Genomic DNA, 19,802 nt, shown 5'->3' with positions numbered 1-19,802 from the left:
CAAAACTTAACGTGCAGTGGAAAAGTTCCAAAAAATGAATCTGCCGATTCCAGAATTGCTGAAGCACCCCCAGATCATCACTGATCCAAAGGATGCATGAATCAATCTACATCAAGACCCGGTTATGGCCAACCCAATCTCCAGACCTGAACCCCATTGAAAACCTCTGGCATTTGATCAAGAGGAAGATAGATGGCCCCAAGCCAGCAAACAAAGCTGACCGCTTGAATTTTTGTGCCAGGAGTGGCATAAAGTCTCCCAACAGCAATGTGAAAGACAGGTTGAGAGCCACGTAAATCAGGGTTATTCCACCAAAAATTGATTTCTGAACTCTTCCTAAGTTAAAATTATTGTGTTGTTTAAAAATGAATATGAACGTGTTTTCTTTGCATTATTTTATTATATGTTATTTTGACCAGTTGTCATTTTCTGCAAATAAATGCTCTAAATAACAATCTTTTTTTTTTGGGAGAAATCTTGTCAGTACTTTATAGAATAAAACAAAAATGTTAATTTTACTCAAACATATACCTATAAATAGTTAGAAATAGAAAAGGGTAATTTTGCAGTGGTCTCTTTATTTTATCCAGAGCTGTGTGTGTGTGTATATATATATATATATAATCAGGTAATCAATCAAACCACAGAGTATAGCAATAAACATACAAAACCAGCTCTAATATACTCTTGAGTATTGGTCTTTCAATGATCCCATAATATACCTTTAAAGGAATATTCTGGTTTCAATACAAGTCAAGCTCAATTAACAAAATTTAATTGTGACTCACTCTGTTTTTTTTTCTTTAAAAAAGAATCAAGCTTACAGTGAGGCACTTAAAATGGAAGTGAATGTTAGTCAATTTTTGTAGGGTTTAAAGGCAGATATTTGAAGCTTATAATTTTAGAAAAGCACTTACATTAATTATTCTCTTAAAACTTGAGCTGTAAAGTTGTTTAAATAATAAGTTTACAGTCATCATGGTAATGGAGTTGTAAAATTGGCAATAACGTTACACGGAAAGGGTAAGTGATTTTATTGCACTAAAATCATGTTAACACACACATATTGTTTATGTCTTGTGGAAATTAGTATTTTAATGTTTACGGACTGGCCCCATTGACTTCATTGTAAGTGTCTCAGTGTAACCCAGATTTAATCTTTTTTTAAAGAAAAGGAGGGACAGGTCAAAATAAATTTTTGTGGTAATCAAGAAAATGACACAAATGCTGTCGATTGAGCTTTATTTGCATTGAACCTAGAATATTCATTTAAACTAGTTTTTATTTTCAGTACCTTGGAAAAACATCAGTAAAGCTTGAAGCTCTTTAGTGAGTTCAGTGTTACCACAGAAACTGATGCAAATGAGGAAACAGCTATTACAATTAGGATTCACATCCTCACATTGTAATGGGAAAATCCACTATCAGTTAATAATGTACTGTATGATATGTGCCCATGTTAAAACCATTCACATGTAAACTTCACAGAAATATCACGACAATCACAACAGCACCCTAAAACCACGTATAATGCATCACAGCAATAGCCTCTCATGAATCCTCCGGCTTTACTATGGATAATGTGTATTGCTATGGATACGTTAAAGCAATGATATCGGATTTGCTATAAAATGGCTCTAAAGTAAGCAGAACTGATAGCTGCCAATTCTACATTCATGGACATACACATTAAAATGTTGGGTAATTAAGATGCCTTTTCTGAACCAAATAGTCCAAAGATCTGTGAAAAAGCATACTGATTGTTTACTCTGATCGACATGTCTTATTTAAGTTTGGTGGCATAATTGTTTTTTCTCCATGAACGCCTTCAGCTTGGTGGGATAGTCTGTCATAATCCCTGTGGCCCCAAGGTCAAATGCACGTTTAAAGTCCTCCTCATCGTTCAACACCCAGACATATACCTGGAAAACAAAACAGTGGCAATGTCACATGATGGCGTTCTAGTCAAGAGAGAAATTCCATACAAAGCTCCTGCCATCTGCTCATGCACATCATAGCACTCTGAAGCTATGGTTACTCATAAGGCCTATGTGTTGCGTGAACGAAATATGGTTTGTAGATTTTTACTCGCCTGTATTCCTCTGTCTGTCAGATGATCAAATAGAGCTTTTCTCATGAGAAGCCTGAAAATAAACCCACATATTTAGTTACATTTAAATCCTTTAAAATATATTGGGGAGAGTGGGACAAGTGGTCACGTTTTTTTACTCCAGTGAATTTTTCAATAGGTTTATTTTTGAAAGCCAATTTCTGCATAGCCAGATACCTTGAAGTCTTGGCTACAAAAAAGCTATTGAAAATTCTCACCTTTCTTGCCCAGGACAAAAGATACAGTTCTCTGAACACATGGTGACCTTTTGTGACAACGTGCCCCAATGAGGGAATATATTGTCACACGATATGGAGTGACAGGTCGAAAAGTTGTCACAATGGATTTTGCCACTTAGCCAGTGGTGTAGGTTTTCTGTTCAAATTGAGGGGTGCCAGGGGAACATGTCCACACCATAAAAAAAAAATGTATGCCAAAATCAACACAAAATCAATGCATTAAATATGGGGCTTTTCCACTGCACGGTACAACTCGACTCAACTTTTGGGAGTTTTCCACTTCGGATACCTGGTACTTTTTTTAGTACCACCGTGGTCAAGGTTCCAAGCAAGCCGAGCCGATACTAAATGTGATGTCAAAACCCTGAAATCACTGATTGTCAGAGAGAATAGTCACTACCAGCATCACTTGATTTGCCACACAGGACATCAACCTGCTAGTTTTAAAGTTAGCTACAGTGATAGCAGTATCATTTGTTCACACGACTTTTGAATTGTAAAAAGAAATGGCTGTGCGCAAAACCATGCAGAGATCAATAAACGAGCTGCAGACGTTCCTCTCGTTAGTGATTAACGAGAAGTGTCTCAGCCCTATCTGAGGGTTGTCCCCCCCCTAAAATATCATTAAAATATGTGTATTGTAAATAATATAATGATATATTCTTAAATAAATTGTTTAAGACATAAAATGATACAAATGCAAACGGGGCAACAACAAAAAACCCCTTGGTGTCCCCTTCAAAAACTGCTCTTGAAAATTGTTCCCCCCAATATTTTGATGAAATTTTCGCCCCTGCGACCGCCCGGAGAAGCGGAGGGGCATTCTGCCCGCTGGGGGTCGAAGGTTTGACTCCGGTTCGCCCGGGGTTGGAGCGGCTGCCGTCCGCCTGAGTGTGGAGGAGTGTTCGAGGACCACGCGATGGTACATCGGAGAACCGGTGAGTGAGCTTTTCCTCTCTCTCTCCCTTTCACACCGTGTTGGCCTTTTCCCTCGCCTATTTTGTTGTTGTTTTTTTCCCCTCCTGTCTCCTCCCAGGGCGAGGAAGGCGGGGATGACCACGCGGGACGCAAGATACACCACGCCCCAGGGATGGGGGGGTGTACGTCATGCCGGTGGGACCCCGGCCTGAGATAACGCCGGGAAGAGTGTGGAGCGGAGGGGGCCGGGGCGGGATATCGCGCGCCCGGTCCCCAATCGGCCTGATGAGGCGCGCGAGGGATAAAGGCGGCCGGTGACGATGGTTCGAGAGAGAGAGAATTACAGGCATGTCCGTCATGTGTGCGTTTGTGCATGCTTTTGGTTTAAGTTCTCATTAAATATCATTTATATTGACATATATTGTGGAAACATGCCAATAGTCTATTATAGGCTTTTCAGCAAAATTTCAAAAGTAAAAAAGTGCAAAACAATACATTAAACAAATTTTTTTCATGTATAATACAAAAACATTGCCTTGGCCAACATGCTATCCATTATTAATGCATTCTTTGGTATGCATTCAGTTAGTATTTGATCCACATCCCCAAAAGTAATGAAGCAATTGCTCTCTTAACCACATTAACAAAGAGCGTTTCCCATGCATGTGTCGAGGCTGGGAGGCTGTTTTGTTATGATGTCACAACACTAAACACAGTGCTAAAATATCCCCACCTACTGTTCCAGTCACTCTACATCTGGCACTTGCAGTCTTGCACATACCTCCAAATTTGCACTTTTCATCTGAAAATGGATCTATGAGAAACCCAGTTATTTCCTGCTATCATGGCAAAAAATTAATGATGGACAGATACAAGAAAACTATTAGAAATTGACATTTGTCCTTTGTTGTGTATTCTTAGGCAGTTTATTAGCACTTTGTAGGGTAATGTGGTATGTGGGCCATACTCACTGCCGAAATGTTGCTGAATTCAGTCTAAACTATTTTGCCATTTTGCTTATATGAGCCTAAATATTATGGTAGTATAATGTGTGTTTTCTAAATGGAATCACTTAAAATAATTATATATATTAATTATAATTAGTGCTGTAAGTCAATAATTATTTTTTTTTAAATCGTGATTAATCGCATAATTGTTTGTAGTTAATCGCAGATTTTAAAAATGCTGAAATTCAATAATATATAGATATATTTTTCTGTCAAAATGCATTTATTTCCTTTTTAGGAAATATATATATATTTTTAACAAAATAATGCTTTATTAACATTTTACAAACAAAGACTTCAACAGTATAAAAGATAGAAATGCACAAAAATTGCACCAATTCAAATAAAATTAAACATTTCCCAAAGACTAAGTGGGAAGAACTAGCTAAAAGAACTAGTCCCAACATAGATTTCATGCTCATTGCAAAGGGCATTAAATCTCTTAAACTCTCATCCTCCACAATATTAATCTGCCAGTAGACTGTGGCTATCCGCTTTCCTACAGCAATTGTGAAGCTGCGTTCATGATTTGCGTCAGTGTGTCAGTAGCAGTGCCGCTTTGAACTCAACATGAAAGCGCTTGCAGACAAAAATGTCTCATTCTGCATTTTGTTGATAGTTAAGACTTGGCGTGTCTATGTGCATTAAAATGCACCTTAAATAGGCTGAAATAGGCTGTTGTACTTGTTTTGTACAACAAATAGCATTAAGAGGTCCTTTCTCCATTTTATCACTGACAGGGAAGCGCTGTTGTGCAAGTTGGTGAGTTTGGATTTGCATACTACCATACTTACCATTTCTGCATAGATGATACATATATTATTATATTGTAATATAATACGATGTAATATAACATAAAAAATTTGTTAAATTAAATTATCATTTTAGTTTATTAGTTTCGGTTTTCAGGCCACTGTGTAAAACATTTTCGGTTTCTGTTTCAGCCAAGAATTTTTATTTCAGTTCATCACTATTTAAATCACATGTAACAACCTTCCCTGTTAAAAAAAAAATGTGACAACAAAGGCCTGACTTTCATGAAAAATACTTCTGTCCAAAGAACACATTTAAACCTTTCTGTAAATATCTGCCTTCAGAATATACTGTACAGTAGTTGACCCTTGCCTGAATGTATGCCAGTGTGAATGGATTACGTTTGCGTGTTTACACAAAAGCTGTTACAAAAATAATATGACAGTGGAAATTTACTTGAAGGGTAGAATTCACAAAGATTATTCTAATGTAAGAGGGTTTTGAACTAGGTGTTTCAAACCAACATACAAAACCTCTACTTCGTATTTGCACAATTGGACATTTGACTCCAAATATTATCGTTACAGAGATCGCCCTTGTGAGAACTAGCCACAGTTTCCTCTAAACACATTTAAGTAAACACTCAATGAGGTGTATGTTTATTGAGCAGTTCTTTATGCGTGTTATTATCATTATGTCTCTGTGCATAATTTGGCCCAAAGCCAAATGAGACAAGAAAAACATAAAGCAGTATTGCCTACTTTTCTATATGATACACATAAACCATTTGGGTGAAAGGTGTAACTGAGGCTAGTGTGTAAATAAACTCACGTGTCTGCCAGCCATGTTATGAACCGTTGACTCCGTGTCTGACGATCAGGGTCTCTGAGTCTAAAAGAAGAAGCACAAATTCTTTATCACTTTTAAAGCAAACATCTAACTAACAACTATATTGCAACAGCTAAGATTAGGACTAGACTCTGAGACTGCAATGTTGAGCACATCTTTTTAGAAGCTGTTACTTATCATTTTAGTAAATTATAAGAAATTGAAAACTCGGAAGAGGTAAGAACTAGGAGCATATGTGTGACTAAACAACATTTGAGCGAAACCTATGTGAAATGTTCCTCACTTAGAAATGATTGAAGGCATGGGGATCTCCAGGAACTGCTCTTTGAGTGGGACAAAAGGCAAAAGCCCTGTGTAGAAAAGACCCAATAACAACAGCACTCTGTGCAAGCTGAATAAGAGTGGGATCCGTGGATTCTACGAAAGAAATCAGTCATCAGCAAAGGCCATTTTTGCATGTTTCTAACAATTTATTCTGACAGTAAAACAATGTAGTTTAGAAAGACTAATTCATCAGTGCATCAATGGCTTTCACCTGTTTGTAACATTTCTTAATGATTTCATTGCTGGAGTTTCCCCAGACGGTCAGATGCTCCCTGTTGTGTTGGATGACCATCTCGGACACCTGAAAGAGAAGGTAAATCTCTTATCAGTTAAACAATTTGCTTGGGAAACTCATTTTGCTGACCATAAGACATTTTTGCAGTGACAAACAGCTGCATACACAAAGGATTCAAGGAAGTGAAATAAGACCGGGCAGCAGGCACACCTTCTTGATGAGGGTGTCATTGTTGACCTTGATGTCAATGTTTACAGGGGTGTTTGGGAAAGCTTCAAACACGTCTTTCAGCAGAGGGATGCGTTTGTCATCACCACCTTCACAGAAGCATTCTAAAATGGATAAGAAATAACATGTGTCCAACTAAATGGTACATTAACATACATATATGATTGAGTTTGTATGATTAAGACGCACACAAACACAGACTCTCTCTCTCTATATATATATATAGATAGTATTCAATTACATCGTAAAACACGCCCCCACAACCATGATGGATGGAGACACTGGTAAACAAAGCACTGCATTTCTCTGGTTCCAACAAAATAAATAAAGGAATTCGTAACACTGAGACTGCGAAAATCATGTATATAAAGTGTATATAGATACATTGGTTAATATTTCACAAAGATGTTATGAGAAGATAAATATGAAGATAAAATTAACTGGTGGAATGGATCCTTCCAACTTGTAAAAAACACATATGGGTCTGATATTTTCCACGTGCTATGCTATCCACAATAATTCATGCACACCGTTAATGCTTACACGAGTCAGGATAACATCTCCGGTTACACATGTATCCTTGGTTCCCTGAGATGAAGGGAACAAGACACTGCTGTAAGCACTTATGGAGAGTCCTTCTTAGACACCCTTGTTGAAACCCTTATAAAATCATGTCAATTTTCTGATTGGCAACAGCGTCTTAGCTTTAGGCATGCAGTTGGCCTATATAAGCAGCCGCTCAATCACCATTTCTGACTGAGGGACAAGAATGAGTCACTTGTATTATGAAACTGAAGTAGTAGTGCGGCCAGCTTTTGCAATGTCTCGTTCCCTACAACTCACGGAACCGAGGCTACATGTGTAACCGGAGACGTTCCCTTTTGATTCAGTTCACTCAACATTGCTGTAAGCACTTATGGGGAATGATATCCCATCACTCCGCACTACATGTCATCACACAGCCCACAGACTGATGACTTATAAGACATATTTAAGCATATATGAATAGTCCCATGTGGTGGACTCCATATGGAAATTATGTAGTCAGGGATCTATATGAACAATATAGATATACACAGTATGGTTTATTAACCCTTTCACAACATCATTGAATGGGACTTTTAAAGGGGCACTTTAACTGCATATAAGCAGGTGCCTACAGTATGTGGATTATAGTCAGTAGCCCACCCATAATAAGGGCTTGGACTCACCCGCTGAATGCAAGAAACGCTCTATACAGAGAGGACTTGTGAGGAGATGGACACCACATCCAGGTTATAAAACCTTGCATAAATGTTTTGTAAGGACCATCCTGCTGCCAAACATATATCCAGTAAGGACACACCGTTTGTCCAATCCCATAAAGAGGCCATGCCTCTGGTTGAATGTGCTGACACCAATTGGGCAATTTGCGCCCTGTGATTCATAAGTGAGTGCGATTGCATCAATGATCCAGTGAGAGAGTCTTTGTTTGGAGATGGATATTCCTTTTGTGCATACTCCATAACAAATAAAGAGCTGATCCGACAGCCTAAACTAACATGTGTGCTCGACATATGTATGCAATGCCCTCACTGGGATTAACATATGCATAGTCTGCTCCTCATAAGAATTAAATGGTAGGGAAAGAAGGCTTGCAAACGAACCACCTGAGCCCTGAAAGGCATTGATAAAACCTTAAAGGCACATTGCCTTTTCTAGGTTTAATGGTGGCTTTTGACAAATCTGGACCAAACTCCAGGCATGAGCTGTCAGTTGTCAGCACCTGCATGTCACCCACCTGTTTAAATGAGGCCAAACACAATGCAGTAAGGAACGCACCCACAGCTCAACAGATTCCAATGGCTCGAATGTGAGTTTGAGTGCCTTCAGTTCCAGGATTTAAGTCCTAAATTGGCACCATAGCAGGGCAAGGGGGTTCAAACATCTCACTCCCCAAAGGAACTTTATGACTAGTTCATGTTTGCCTATCAAGGAGCCAGCCTCTGGGGTGTGGTATGCAGAGATAGTCACTACAGAAACCTTGAGCGTTGACGGGGTAAGGCCAGTGTCCAGCCGCTCTTGAAGAAATGTCAAAATCTCAGCTAAGGGGAAAGTCACCAGGTATTTCCCACGTGAAGAGCACCAATATGCAAACACATGCCATTTAAGTGCATTGAGGCGTCTCGTGGATGGTGCTTTAGCCTGTAAAATGGTGTTCATCACTGACTTAGCCAATTCTGGCTCATCCGATGTGCTCCATTCAGGGGCCACATGTGTAGGTTCCACAGCTCCGGCTGGGGATGCCAAAATGTGCCTTGTGCTTGAGAGAGGAGGTCCCAAGTGGTATTTCCCATGGAGGGCCATCTAGTATTTCTATCATCTCCAGAAACCAGGACTGAATGGGCCATTTAACGGAACTGTTTCCATGTCCACTCGGACTTTGCTGATGACAGAATGGAGGCGGCACACCAAGGGAAATGCATACTTACATTTCGCCACAATGCCTAGTGGGGCTTTGGACATGGAGTACCAAAGGTGACAGGGGCATTCTCCATGGTGGCGAATAGGTTGACTTCCACTTTGCCGGATACTTCCCAAACTCTCATCACCGTCTGAGAATTAATTCTCTATTCCCTTGGTAATGCTCCTTGGCGTGACAACAGATGCACTCCGTAATTCAGGCGGCCTGGGACATGTATCACACGCAGTGAGAGGAGATGACACCTGCTCCATTGGAGGAGGCACTGTGACAAGCTCATTTATTGTGGAGATCGGAGTCCGCCCTGGTGACTTATGTACACCACAACTGTTGTGTTGTCCGAACAAATCAGAATGTGGTGATACACAATGTTGGAATGAAAAGCTCTCAATGCTAGAAAGTCAGACCAGTTGTTCTAGGCAGTTTATGTGCCACATTCTTTTCGCACCTGTCTAGGTACTGAAAGTCAGGAGTCCATCGCACCTTAACCTGTGTTGGATACGTCTGTGGTCACCACTTTCCTTCTGAAAATTTGACCTAGCATAACACTCTGTTGGTAGAAGACTCGTGGCTCCAGGCACGCTGTGGTGCATGTTGCTTGAGCCAGTACTGGAGAGTCTAATGTGTAACAGACCTAATGGTATGATGGTGGATACTGCCACCATAAAACCCAGTATTCTCTGAAATTACTTCAGTGGCAATGTTTTCCCCAGTTTGAACTCAGACAGACACCAAAGAATGGTCTGTACGCGCTCATTCGTGTGGAGCGCGTGCATGCTCACAGAGTCGAGACGAACCCTTAAAAAGGAGATTTTCTGCCTGGGGAAAAGTGAGCTTTTCACCCAGTTGACATTCAGAACCAGGTTTATCAAATGGCAAAGCAGCAAGTCTTAGCATTCACTCAGTTGTGCCTCTGATTGGACTAGTAATAACCAATAGTCTGGCTAATTCCTGACACGCACACAGTTCATTTTCCGCTGACCGAAATCAGATCGGGAGCGTGCTAGGGCCTTTCCCAGTGCTATTTGTCTTTGGCAGAATGTATTTCATAGACTGAGACTGCTTTTGCACTTCGATGAAGCGCTCTGAAAAGTCTTCCACAGTGTTGCCAAAGAGACCATCGGGTGTCAAGGAGGGGGATTCTTCTTCTCTGTGAGAGAACCACCAGGTTGCTCATCTTTTTACCTGAGCAGTAGCTCAACAAAGGACAAACTCAAGGTATTGGAGTGGCCATAACAAAGCCCTGACCTCAATCATTTGTGGGCAGAACTGTAAAAGCTTGTGTGAGCAAGGAGGCCTACAAACCGGACTCCACTACACCAGTTCTGTCAGAAGGAATGGGACAAAATTCCAGCAACTTATTGCTTGTGGAAGGTTACCCAAAACATTTGACCCAAGTAAAAAAATGTAAAGGCAATGCTACAAAATACTATTAAAGTGTATAATGTATAATGTGATGAAAGAAATAAAAGCTGAAAGAAATAATTATCTCTACAATTATTCTGACATTTCACATTCTTTTATTTACAATTTTGTATTTTCTCCCCTTTTTCTCCTCAGTCCTCATGGTGGCATATTGACTCGCCTCAATCCAGATGGTGGAAGACGAACCTAAAATGCCTCCATGTCTGAGACCGTCAATCCATGCATCTCATCATGCAGCTCGTTGAGCACGTTATCACAGAGACATACCCATACAATCCACCATGGCAGCTATGCACAACTCACCACGCGCCCCCAACGAGAGCAATCCACATTACAGCGTTCACGAGGAGGTTGCCCCATGTACTCTACCCTCCCTAGCAACTGGGCCAATTTAGTTGCTTAGGAGACATGGCTGGAGTCACTCAGCACGCCCTGGGATACAAATTCACGAACTCCAGGAGTGGTAGCCAGCATAGTTACCACTGAGCTACCCAGGCCCCCTGGCATTTCTTATTCTTGAACTGACCTAAGACAGAATGTTTTCTATGATTCAATGCCTTGACTTGTGAAAAACTGAGATTAAATGTATTTGGCTAAGGTTTATGTAAACTTCTGACTTCAACTGTATATGTATACATATATACAGTATAACATACTAGAGACACATGGGAATTACTTGAACTGGACACAAACACTCACCTCGCTTGAAACTCACCCCAAGCTTACAAAGGTAAGGTGGAAGATCCTGAGAATGCAAACACACATATTCTTTCACAAACACTTTACAACACAGCATATATTTGCACATTGGTATAAGGGGTTTACTTAATGCCAACTACGACGTTCAGTCTAGACTTGAACATTTGGACAGCGAGAGTTAAACATTTTCTCCACTCACAGCGTAGGCAACGTCAGAAATGTACGAGTTAAGGCCAGTCGACCTCTTCAGGTTGGAATCATGCAATACGACCACCTGCTCATCCTTGGTCAAGTGACAGTCCAATTCCAACATGTCTGTGCCCAGTTGAACGGCGCTGAGTGGCAGAAGAGACAGGAAATACAAATTAAGCAAGGCTCCATTTGTTCATTATGTGAACATGAAGATTCTCAGTCATCCAAGTCATTGTAAAATGCTTTCATCTGATGAAGCCACTAGGATAAATGGTGAAACATCTTCAGAAAATAGAAAAACTACTGCTACTTAGGCTTCTTAGTTGACTAAGCACATTAGGTTTTGCAGTAGTCAAACACATCAATGCAAATACAAGTAATAATTGGTGTCTCACTGCCTAAAGGCCGCCATTGTGTTCTCCAAGTTTTCACCAGCACCTGGACATGAAGAAAAACAATGTATTAGGACAAAAGGTTTACTCAAAAAGACATATTTGAATGACAACCATGGCCGTAACCAGCTGAGGTATAAAAATATATATATAAAAAAAAATTAAGCTATAAACAACTGAATGTAAAATCAGTAGTTAAAAATGTATTTTAGTTTCTGCATGTATAATTCAGTTAAGACAGTTGGCTAGATTGTTTAGTGCCTGCTGTGTCAATCTCAATAAAGGGTCAAAAAGAGAAAGAGCAGAGAGAGAAACCTCACAATAAACGAGAATCTTGAAGGAATATTCAGTGTTCAATACAAGTTAAGCTCAATCGAAAGCATTTATGGCATAATATTGATTACCACAAAACTTTATTTTGACTTGCCCCTCCTTTTCTTAAAAAATAAAATAAAAGCATGGTTGTCTTTGCTGCGCATCATGGCCGCATTACCACCTTGGGTGTGCATTATTGTTCAATAATTTAATAGTGCATATCCATTATTCCTTACATAATATATTAATTATACACTAAAGTCCAGTAATACAAGTAGTTTTATGTTACAGTTCACTACAATCAATCCTGAATTTACTATGTGAAAAGCTTCAAGCACTGTTCTCTTAATTTGTATTTCTTTGTTCTATTGTTTTTATTGCTTGTAATTTGTTCTCATTTTATTACTGACTGTTTGACTTATTATTACTGAGAATTATTGTCTTTAATAATTACTTGAGAACTCGAAAAAAAATGTACTTAACAAATTAGTTTTTGTTGTAGTATCAAAAATGGTCAAGAGGATCATTAAATTCATATTGGTATGGACTACTGAAACTTTACTGGAACTATATTATCTATTACACTGCTCACATTGTAGGCCTATTTAAATTGTGCTTGGCAGATCTTCCTATATTAACATGATGGAAAAGATCTCATTCAATGGAGGTGTGAGCACCTCACTTTGGTCAATGTTCTTATTACTTATTATTCATTCAGCAATTCATTAATATGAAAAATATTAATAAGTATTGTTGCATGAATAATAAGTAAATATATTAATTATCCACACCTAGCCCATATAAACTATGAACAAATTGTGACGCAATTAACAAGGTCTAATTTAACAATGTCCATCCCCCACAGAAAACAGACAGAACAGATAGTGTACTGTCAAAAATGTACATTTCTGGACACCCACCCCAGACCTAATTATTAATCCCTGGTTATGGCCCTGATGTCAACAAATGACTTTAGGTGATTTTAGGAGAAACAGTACATAGCCTAAGCAGCCTTATGTGCTTCAGGGTTCAAAGTCCACACACGAGTGTCTTGTCTATAAAGACCAGTATCTAGTCAATTATGAACCATTTAAACATGTTAGGTATGAGGCCAAAACTTGTCTAACACGTTGAGCAAAACATCAGGACATATGACATTCAGATCAAATAGGCTATCCATTCAGTTGCAGACCATGCATGAAAACCTACACAATTCTCGAGTGTATCCCCAGAAGTTTCAAAACCTAGTGAATTCCTACCAAGGGTTTCAGACACGTGTACAGGTACTGATATTGGTATGGATTTCACCTGCACTTAATGATATGCTACAGTGAAAAGAGGGCATGTTGAGTCATAAATGGATTTGATACACCTTGAATTGTTTTTAAAGCCCCAGATGCCAGCTGTACAGTTGATTAAAGTGAAAATATATTTGGATCAGCTGGTCTCCACTCACCGCCGCGGTGTGAGATGTGTCTGCTCCGAAAGGCTTCTCTCTTTCTCCGATGCAGAAGAGACGGACACTTCAGCAGTAAAGCCGATGTAAGCACGTAACCGGTAAACGTGGATAAAACATAAACCACTGCGCTCATTTTTACACTTACACGTCCACGCCGAAGCAACTTAGTCTAATAAATCACTATATGGCAACAAGTTCATAGAAAAATGTCTTTACTAAATGCCAACACACCGGCCGGTGTTTCATGCAGCAGTAGCAGCACCGCTGGCCAGCCACCACTCCCGCTCTTTATCTGCGATCAGAAAAAAGCTTTAAGGCTGTAAATGTAAGAGCTTAGACCCTGCTTTTAGTGCACCGTCAAGCATGTCTCCGTAAACCCATCCATGAGCTTACAGTTCAATAATTCTTGACAGGCCATCGCACTGCGCAGTTCTGATATTGCTCCAGTCAATAAAAACACTACGAACGCAAGAGTGCGCATGCGCGCTGAAGCCATGTTGCCGCCCTTCGCAAGACACCTGAAATTATGCTCAGATCAAACGGAAATAAATAAACTGCTTTGGCTTCTACCGTTCTACGAGTGATAAAATAACATGACAGATATTGGTGAAACTTCTGACCAAAGCAGTATTTCGTAAACTGAATATTAAAACTATTTTGAAATTTTTTAATGAATAATATGAAAAAAAATTGTAGATTCTCATGACTTTTTTCCATAATATAATGTTATTTCCTATAAGTTGTCCACTAAACATGAAAAAAAAAAAAACGAAAAAAAAAAAAAAACAGAGAAAATGTAAATGATATATACTGGGAGATGATTGTTGATGTTGTTTATTGTCTTATTTGTTTATTTTACCTGAATAAGGTGGTACACTGAAAAAAAGGATTTTCTGGGTTCAATACAAGTTGAGCTCAATCAACCACATTTGTGGCATAATGCTGATGACCACAAAAAATTATTTTGACTCGTCAATTAAAAAAAAAGCACACATCTGGTTTACAGTGAGTTACTTATAAATGGAAGTGAATGGGGCCAATTTTTGTAGGGTTTAAAGTCAGAAATGTGAATCTTATAATTTTATAAAAGCCCTTACATTAATTCTTCTGTTAAAACTCGTGTATTATTTGAGCTGTAAAGTTCCGTAAAAAGATGTCATTTTTATAGTCATTTTATGGTTTTAGTGTTTGGTAACATTATAGCCTCATGGCAACAAATTAGTAAAATTGGCTCTAACTTTAAACAGAAAAGGTTAGTCAGAGAGTTTATCACAATAAAATCATGTTAACATGCATATTCTTTATTTCTTGTGGCTATACTTTAGAAAATGTGAGTATTTTAATGTTTACAGATTGCGCCCCATTCACTTCCATTGTAAGTGCCTAACTGTAACCCAGATGTTTGCTTTTTTGGTAATCAATATTATGCCACAAATGCAGTCAATTGAGCTTAACTTGTATTGAACCCAGAATATTACTTTAACCTAAAAAAAAAAAAAAAAAGGATTATTCTTGAGGTAACATCTAAATGAACTGGTTTTATTGAAGTCAAATATGTTATTTCACATCACCGAATCAACTTGAATACATTAGGTTACACCAACACAACTAATTCTCATTGTTTCATCTCTCATGCCCTCATTTTCACATAGAACATAGTCCTCATGTTCTTTTACATGAATGGAATTTATGAGGGATTATTGGATTATGCAACTAGGGCACAAGACAATAGAGTGTGAATGTCTAGACTTGTACATGTGCTAGTGTAATAATCTCTTTAGATGTGCAATGTAATTTCTGTGATTAACAATTTTCACTTTCTTACTCTGTTTCATTTATTTATGTTCGTCTTAGTTCATACTATTACACTCAAAACTTCCCATAAAGTCAAGGCAAACAAGTGTGTCATAGGTCAGCCAAGCTAGTCTGCCAAAGTTCATTACAAAGTTCAACCCAGTCTAACCACAATCCCTAAATAAGAGATCCGAAGAAGATTGACAATTGAAATGCTTTTTACGGAAGCTCACTTCAAATACCCCACTGAATTCGCAATAGCCAATTTAGACATTTGTTTGCATCCATTTTTACTGCATTCACCGATTATAGAAGAAAAAGGAACCTGATTAGTTAAACTGATTAGTTGTTACTGATAAAGTCACACATGTCGACAGCACTCACAACAGCCCTTCAAGAATGGGAGATTCAAGAGAAAGAATTCCAGAAGCTTCAGGAATGATCAAACCTTTCAAAGTGGACTTTATTACTTTATCAACATTTATTACTTTTACTTAAATGATCTTACAATGCCCATACTCAGCAATTAAACTTTTCTGTGTGAACAAAACTTTGTGTGCCTAGGAGACCCATCGACTCTACTTGCAGAAGTTAGATGAAGTCTCAAAAGTCTCAAACTTCAAAAAAACTTTGCTATCTCCATAGCTCGACAGAGAAAGAATTTAAAGGAGACATCCAAGTTTTTGAAGAAGTGGGTCACAAAAGTGTTTTTTTGTCTTAAAAGCCACCAGAGGCTTTACAGACAATAGCAGTTACTCTCGGTCATTAATATAGTTTTTCTGCACCCAATAATAGATTCAGTAAAGGAATTATAGAGGAGGTGAAGAATACTGTAGAGGAGGTCAAAGGTCAGATCCAGGATATGCCGAATGTTTTTTTTCAAATGGAAGCATTTCTTCCTAAGAAAAATGGGTACTGAAAGATTATTACAATTTTAAGATGATTTTTAAGCTTTGCAAACAGAAGTTTGTATGTCACATTTTCTTCTCTTTCCAAGGATCTATCTTAGCCTTGTCCTTGGCAGTGTGAATGTCAACCTCCTTAACAAAGAGTCCAATTATTTATACAGGCCACTTATTCTGTACATGCCAATACATTTATGTCCAGACATTAGCATAAAGGTCAAGTACTGTCCCAGTGTATCATAGTTTCCTAAAGAAATTAATAGTAATTTTGAAACATAGGTATAACATCATGATCAATCACATTAGATAATGACCTTATAAAAGCTGTTATAGTCTACATAGAGAGGGTCCCCACATGGGGTCTGCCATATTAGAATCACATGACCAGTCAAATACTATTCGCTTAATCCCAGTAACCGCCTAGATTATTGGACACTTTCACTCCTGTATTAAATTTATCATGGCTGACTGTGAATAGTGAATTTCGACAATTGCATCTGTAACTAAAAATTATTGATTTTCAATGATGCTGCATCCAAGCCACTAGGTGTCACTGTACATTCAAGATGACACAAATGCAAAAGTTACTGAGTGCACCTTTAAATGAACACTACGAGAAATAGCTAACTTTTTTCTAATTGGCTCATATTTTAAACTGTATCATTTACCTTTACTCCTTTACTGTAGAGCTGAATATAAAGATGAATATGAAAGGTTCAAGCTGTAACCATGATTCTGTTTCTGCTGACCTTCTTCATTAGTTACAGGTAAGACCGGGTTCAAGCATAACTCTCTGACAAGCCTTGCCTCATTTCATATTCAAATACTTCACAAGTTTGCCTTTGTTGTTTCTGTAGAGTTGTGGATGCCCTTCTTAACTTCCTGTTGGTTGGTCCTATTGCACCCTGAATATCCATTTACGCATCCTTATCAGCAATGGATCCAGGTCACGATCTGTCAATAGAAACAAGTTATAAAACTTTTAATGTTTGGAGAATCAAAGTTAGGAATACTGGATTTTGTAAGTTTTAACATAGCCCTGATCCTCTTTACTTGTCCATCTCAACACTCATGTGCATGCTTTGCATTTTCAGAATTAAGGGCTGGTGGGTTATCCATCACTACATTTTCACCTTTCTGTCTGGGGTCATGCTTACCTGGTGAGAAATGTCAAGAAATGTTTTTTAATAATGGTTAGTGTGCCCATTAACTCACCGAATACGTTTTTCTATTAAAGTGATAGTTCACCCAAAAATGGAAATTCTCTCATCATTTACTCCCCCTCAAGGCATCCCGGATGTGTATGACTTTCTTTCTTCTGCAGAACACAAAAGTGTTTAGCTGAAGAAAGAAAGTCATGCACATTTGGGATGGCATGAGGGGGAGTAAATGATGAGAGAATTTCCATTTTTGGGTGATGCAACCAAAACTGTTGCACATGTTATTAATGAATGACTAATCAAACAACAATTCTTTTGTATTTAGGCCAGATGGTGAACCATATCAGTCAGCAACCAATTTCTGACCTATTTTTTATCAAAGCAACATGAAACTCTGCCTTTTAATGCATCTTTTGTGGCAGAAAACATGGTTGCACTCCAGGTAACAATTCTAAAGTGAATGTGTGGCTTTGTCTGGCAGGCTTTGTACAATTACTTCAGTACTACTATCAAAGTGTATGTCTCTATAGACTTAAAAGCACAAGGAGAAAGGCACAACTTGGATTTGACTGTCTTTGTGTTTACATAGAGGGATTTCAGTCTTGGATGAGGAGGGGACTGACATTTCTTCTTCCCTTTCTTTTCTTGGGTCAAGTAAATATTTGTCTTTCCTGAATTCCTGACAAATTATCATGATTTGCCATGGAGGATCAGATAACTCTTGATGAATTATTTTTTTTAAAATGGACCAATCAGAGCATACAGTATATAATTATCCTTTTTCTGTCACATTTAAAGTGATAATTTACTAAATGTGCTGGTCAACTCTTACTGTTCTATGTGTTACAATTCTGGAACAGTTCTTTGGAACAGTATCCCTTTTCAGAATGGCTCAGCTCACTGAGTAAAGAATGGCGTGTCAGTATAATATTAAAGTTTTTAAAGAATATTCCGGGTTCAGTACAAGTTAAGCTCACTATTTGTGGCATAATGTTAATTTCCACATAAAATATAATCATTTATACCTCATTTGTCATGTTTAGATGTGTTCCTGTTTCATGTCATGTGGTTCCCTAGTCATGTGATGATGCCCTGTTTGCTCTCCATGTTCATGTGTCTTGTTTTCATTGGTTTATTGTTTCATTAGGTTGTTATCAGTTCTAGTTTGTCATTGGTTTAGTTAAATTTTCTTGTTATCTTGTTTAGTGTTCTGTTTGATCATTAGTTTATGTTCCCCCATGTCATGTATTTATGCCCTCATGTTTACCATTGTCCAGTTTGTGTAGCCTTGTGTTTCTGTTTGTTATGTTCTGCACTTAGATACCACTTTTAATAAACTGCACTTGGGTTCACTTCATCATCATCATCATCATCATCATCATCGTCGTTGTTGTTGTTGTTGTCGTTGTCGTCGTCGTCCTCGTCTTCATCTGCTCCTGTGTCCTGCCTGCCTAAATGTTACAGAATACTCGACCACACAATGGACCCAGCAGTTCAGCTTCTGAGCCTCTGTCAGGGGAGTTGTCCTCTGGAAGATTACGTCAAGGATTTTTGTGCCCTAGCCTGTCAGGTGAGCTCACCCTCTGGAAGATTACGTCAAGGATTTTTGTGCCCTAGCCTGTCAGGTGAGCTCACCCTCAAGGACATTTTTCGGGTCAGACTTAGTGAGCCCATCTCCTCCTTGATGCCTGGCAGTCGCAGTCCCCTCAATCTGGCCCAATATATCGACCTTGCCCTGCAGATCATTGGTTCCATGTTCACTGTGGGGGAGGCGGATACCGAGCCAGAGTTCCACGACATGGCTGCCGCCGAGCCAGAGTTCCACGACATAGATTTTCACGTCATGGCTGCCAAGCCAGCATCCCACGTCATTGCTAATGAGCCCATATCTGCCATGGCCATGGCCAACGAGCCAACATGGGAGTTGTAGAGAGTTGTAGGGATGGAGGTCCCCTGTGGAGCAGAGGCAGGCAAATCGATTTTTTTTTGGGCAATAAAAGATAATAAAATAACTTTGTGTTTTGTTGGCCTATAACTTAGTGGAATGTATAACCTTGAGTAAACTCAACTTTATGATCACTTAAGAAATGCATTATAATAACAGAACTAATGTAAGAAAAAAAAAAACTGTTATGACGGTGTTACAATAAGGTTTTATTTATTAACATACTGTATTTATATTATGCATATCACGAACTATAAACAATATAAACAACTGTGACAAGAAGGCTGTGGCCAGGCCGTGACGATGCATAAAGAGGAGCCTGAGGTGCCGGTTTGGGAGACAGAGTGACCCATGTGGCCATGTTGCATGTGTGTCTGTGTTTATGTTTGTTT

General features: G+C 38.7%; 1 protein-coding gene and 1 pseudogene across 1 annotated transcript; one reads left to right on the top strand and one right to left on the bottom strand.

The window, feature by feature from the left end:
- Positions 1 to 511: 511 nt before the first annotated feature.
- On the bottom strand, positions 512 to 14,042 carry LOC127630283 (lysophospholipase D GDPD1-like). Its single transcript, XM_052107784.1, has 10 exons — positions 13,604 to 14,042; positions 11,836 to 11,878; positions 11,448 to 11,583; positions 11,249 to 11,294; positions 6,646 to 6,767; positions 6,412 to 6,501; positions 6,160 to 6,293; positions 5,859 to 5,918; positions 2,093 to 2,144; positions 512 to 1,922 (listed from the first exon to the last, which is right to left on the bottom strand). The coding sequence occupies exons 1-10, from the start codon at positions 13,737 to 13,739 to the stop codon at positions 1,788 to 1,790; spliced, it is 954 nt and encodes a 317-aa protein (XP_051963744.1). The 5' UTR covers positions 13,740 to 14,042; the 3' UTR covers positions 512 to 1,787.
- Positions 14,043 to 15,767: 1,725 nt separating this feature from the next.
- LOC127629521 (ion channel TACAN-like) lies at positions 15,768 to 17,469 on the top strand (annotated as a pseudogene).
- The last annotated feature ends 2,333 nt before the right edge of the window (positions 17,470 to 19,802 follow it).

Source organism: Xyrauchen texanus, chromosome 36 (assembly GCF_025860055.1).
Source record: "Xyrauchen texanus isolate HMW12.3.18 chromosome 36, RBS_HiC_50CHRs, whole genome shotgun sequence".
Taxonomy (NCBI): Eukaryota; Metazoa; Chordata; class Actinopteri; order Cypriniformes; family Catostomidae; genus Xyrauchen; species Xyrauchen texanus.
The sequence above is the reverse complement of the archived record's forward strand: the minus strand, read 5'-3'. Positions and strand labels throughout refer to the sequence as shown.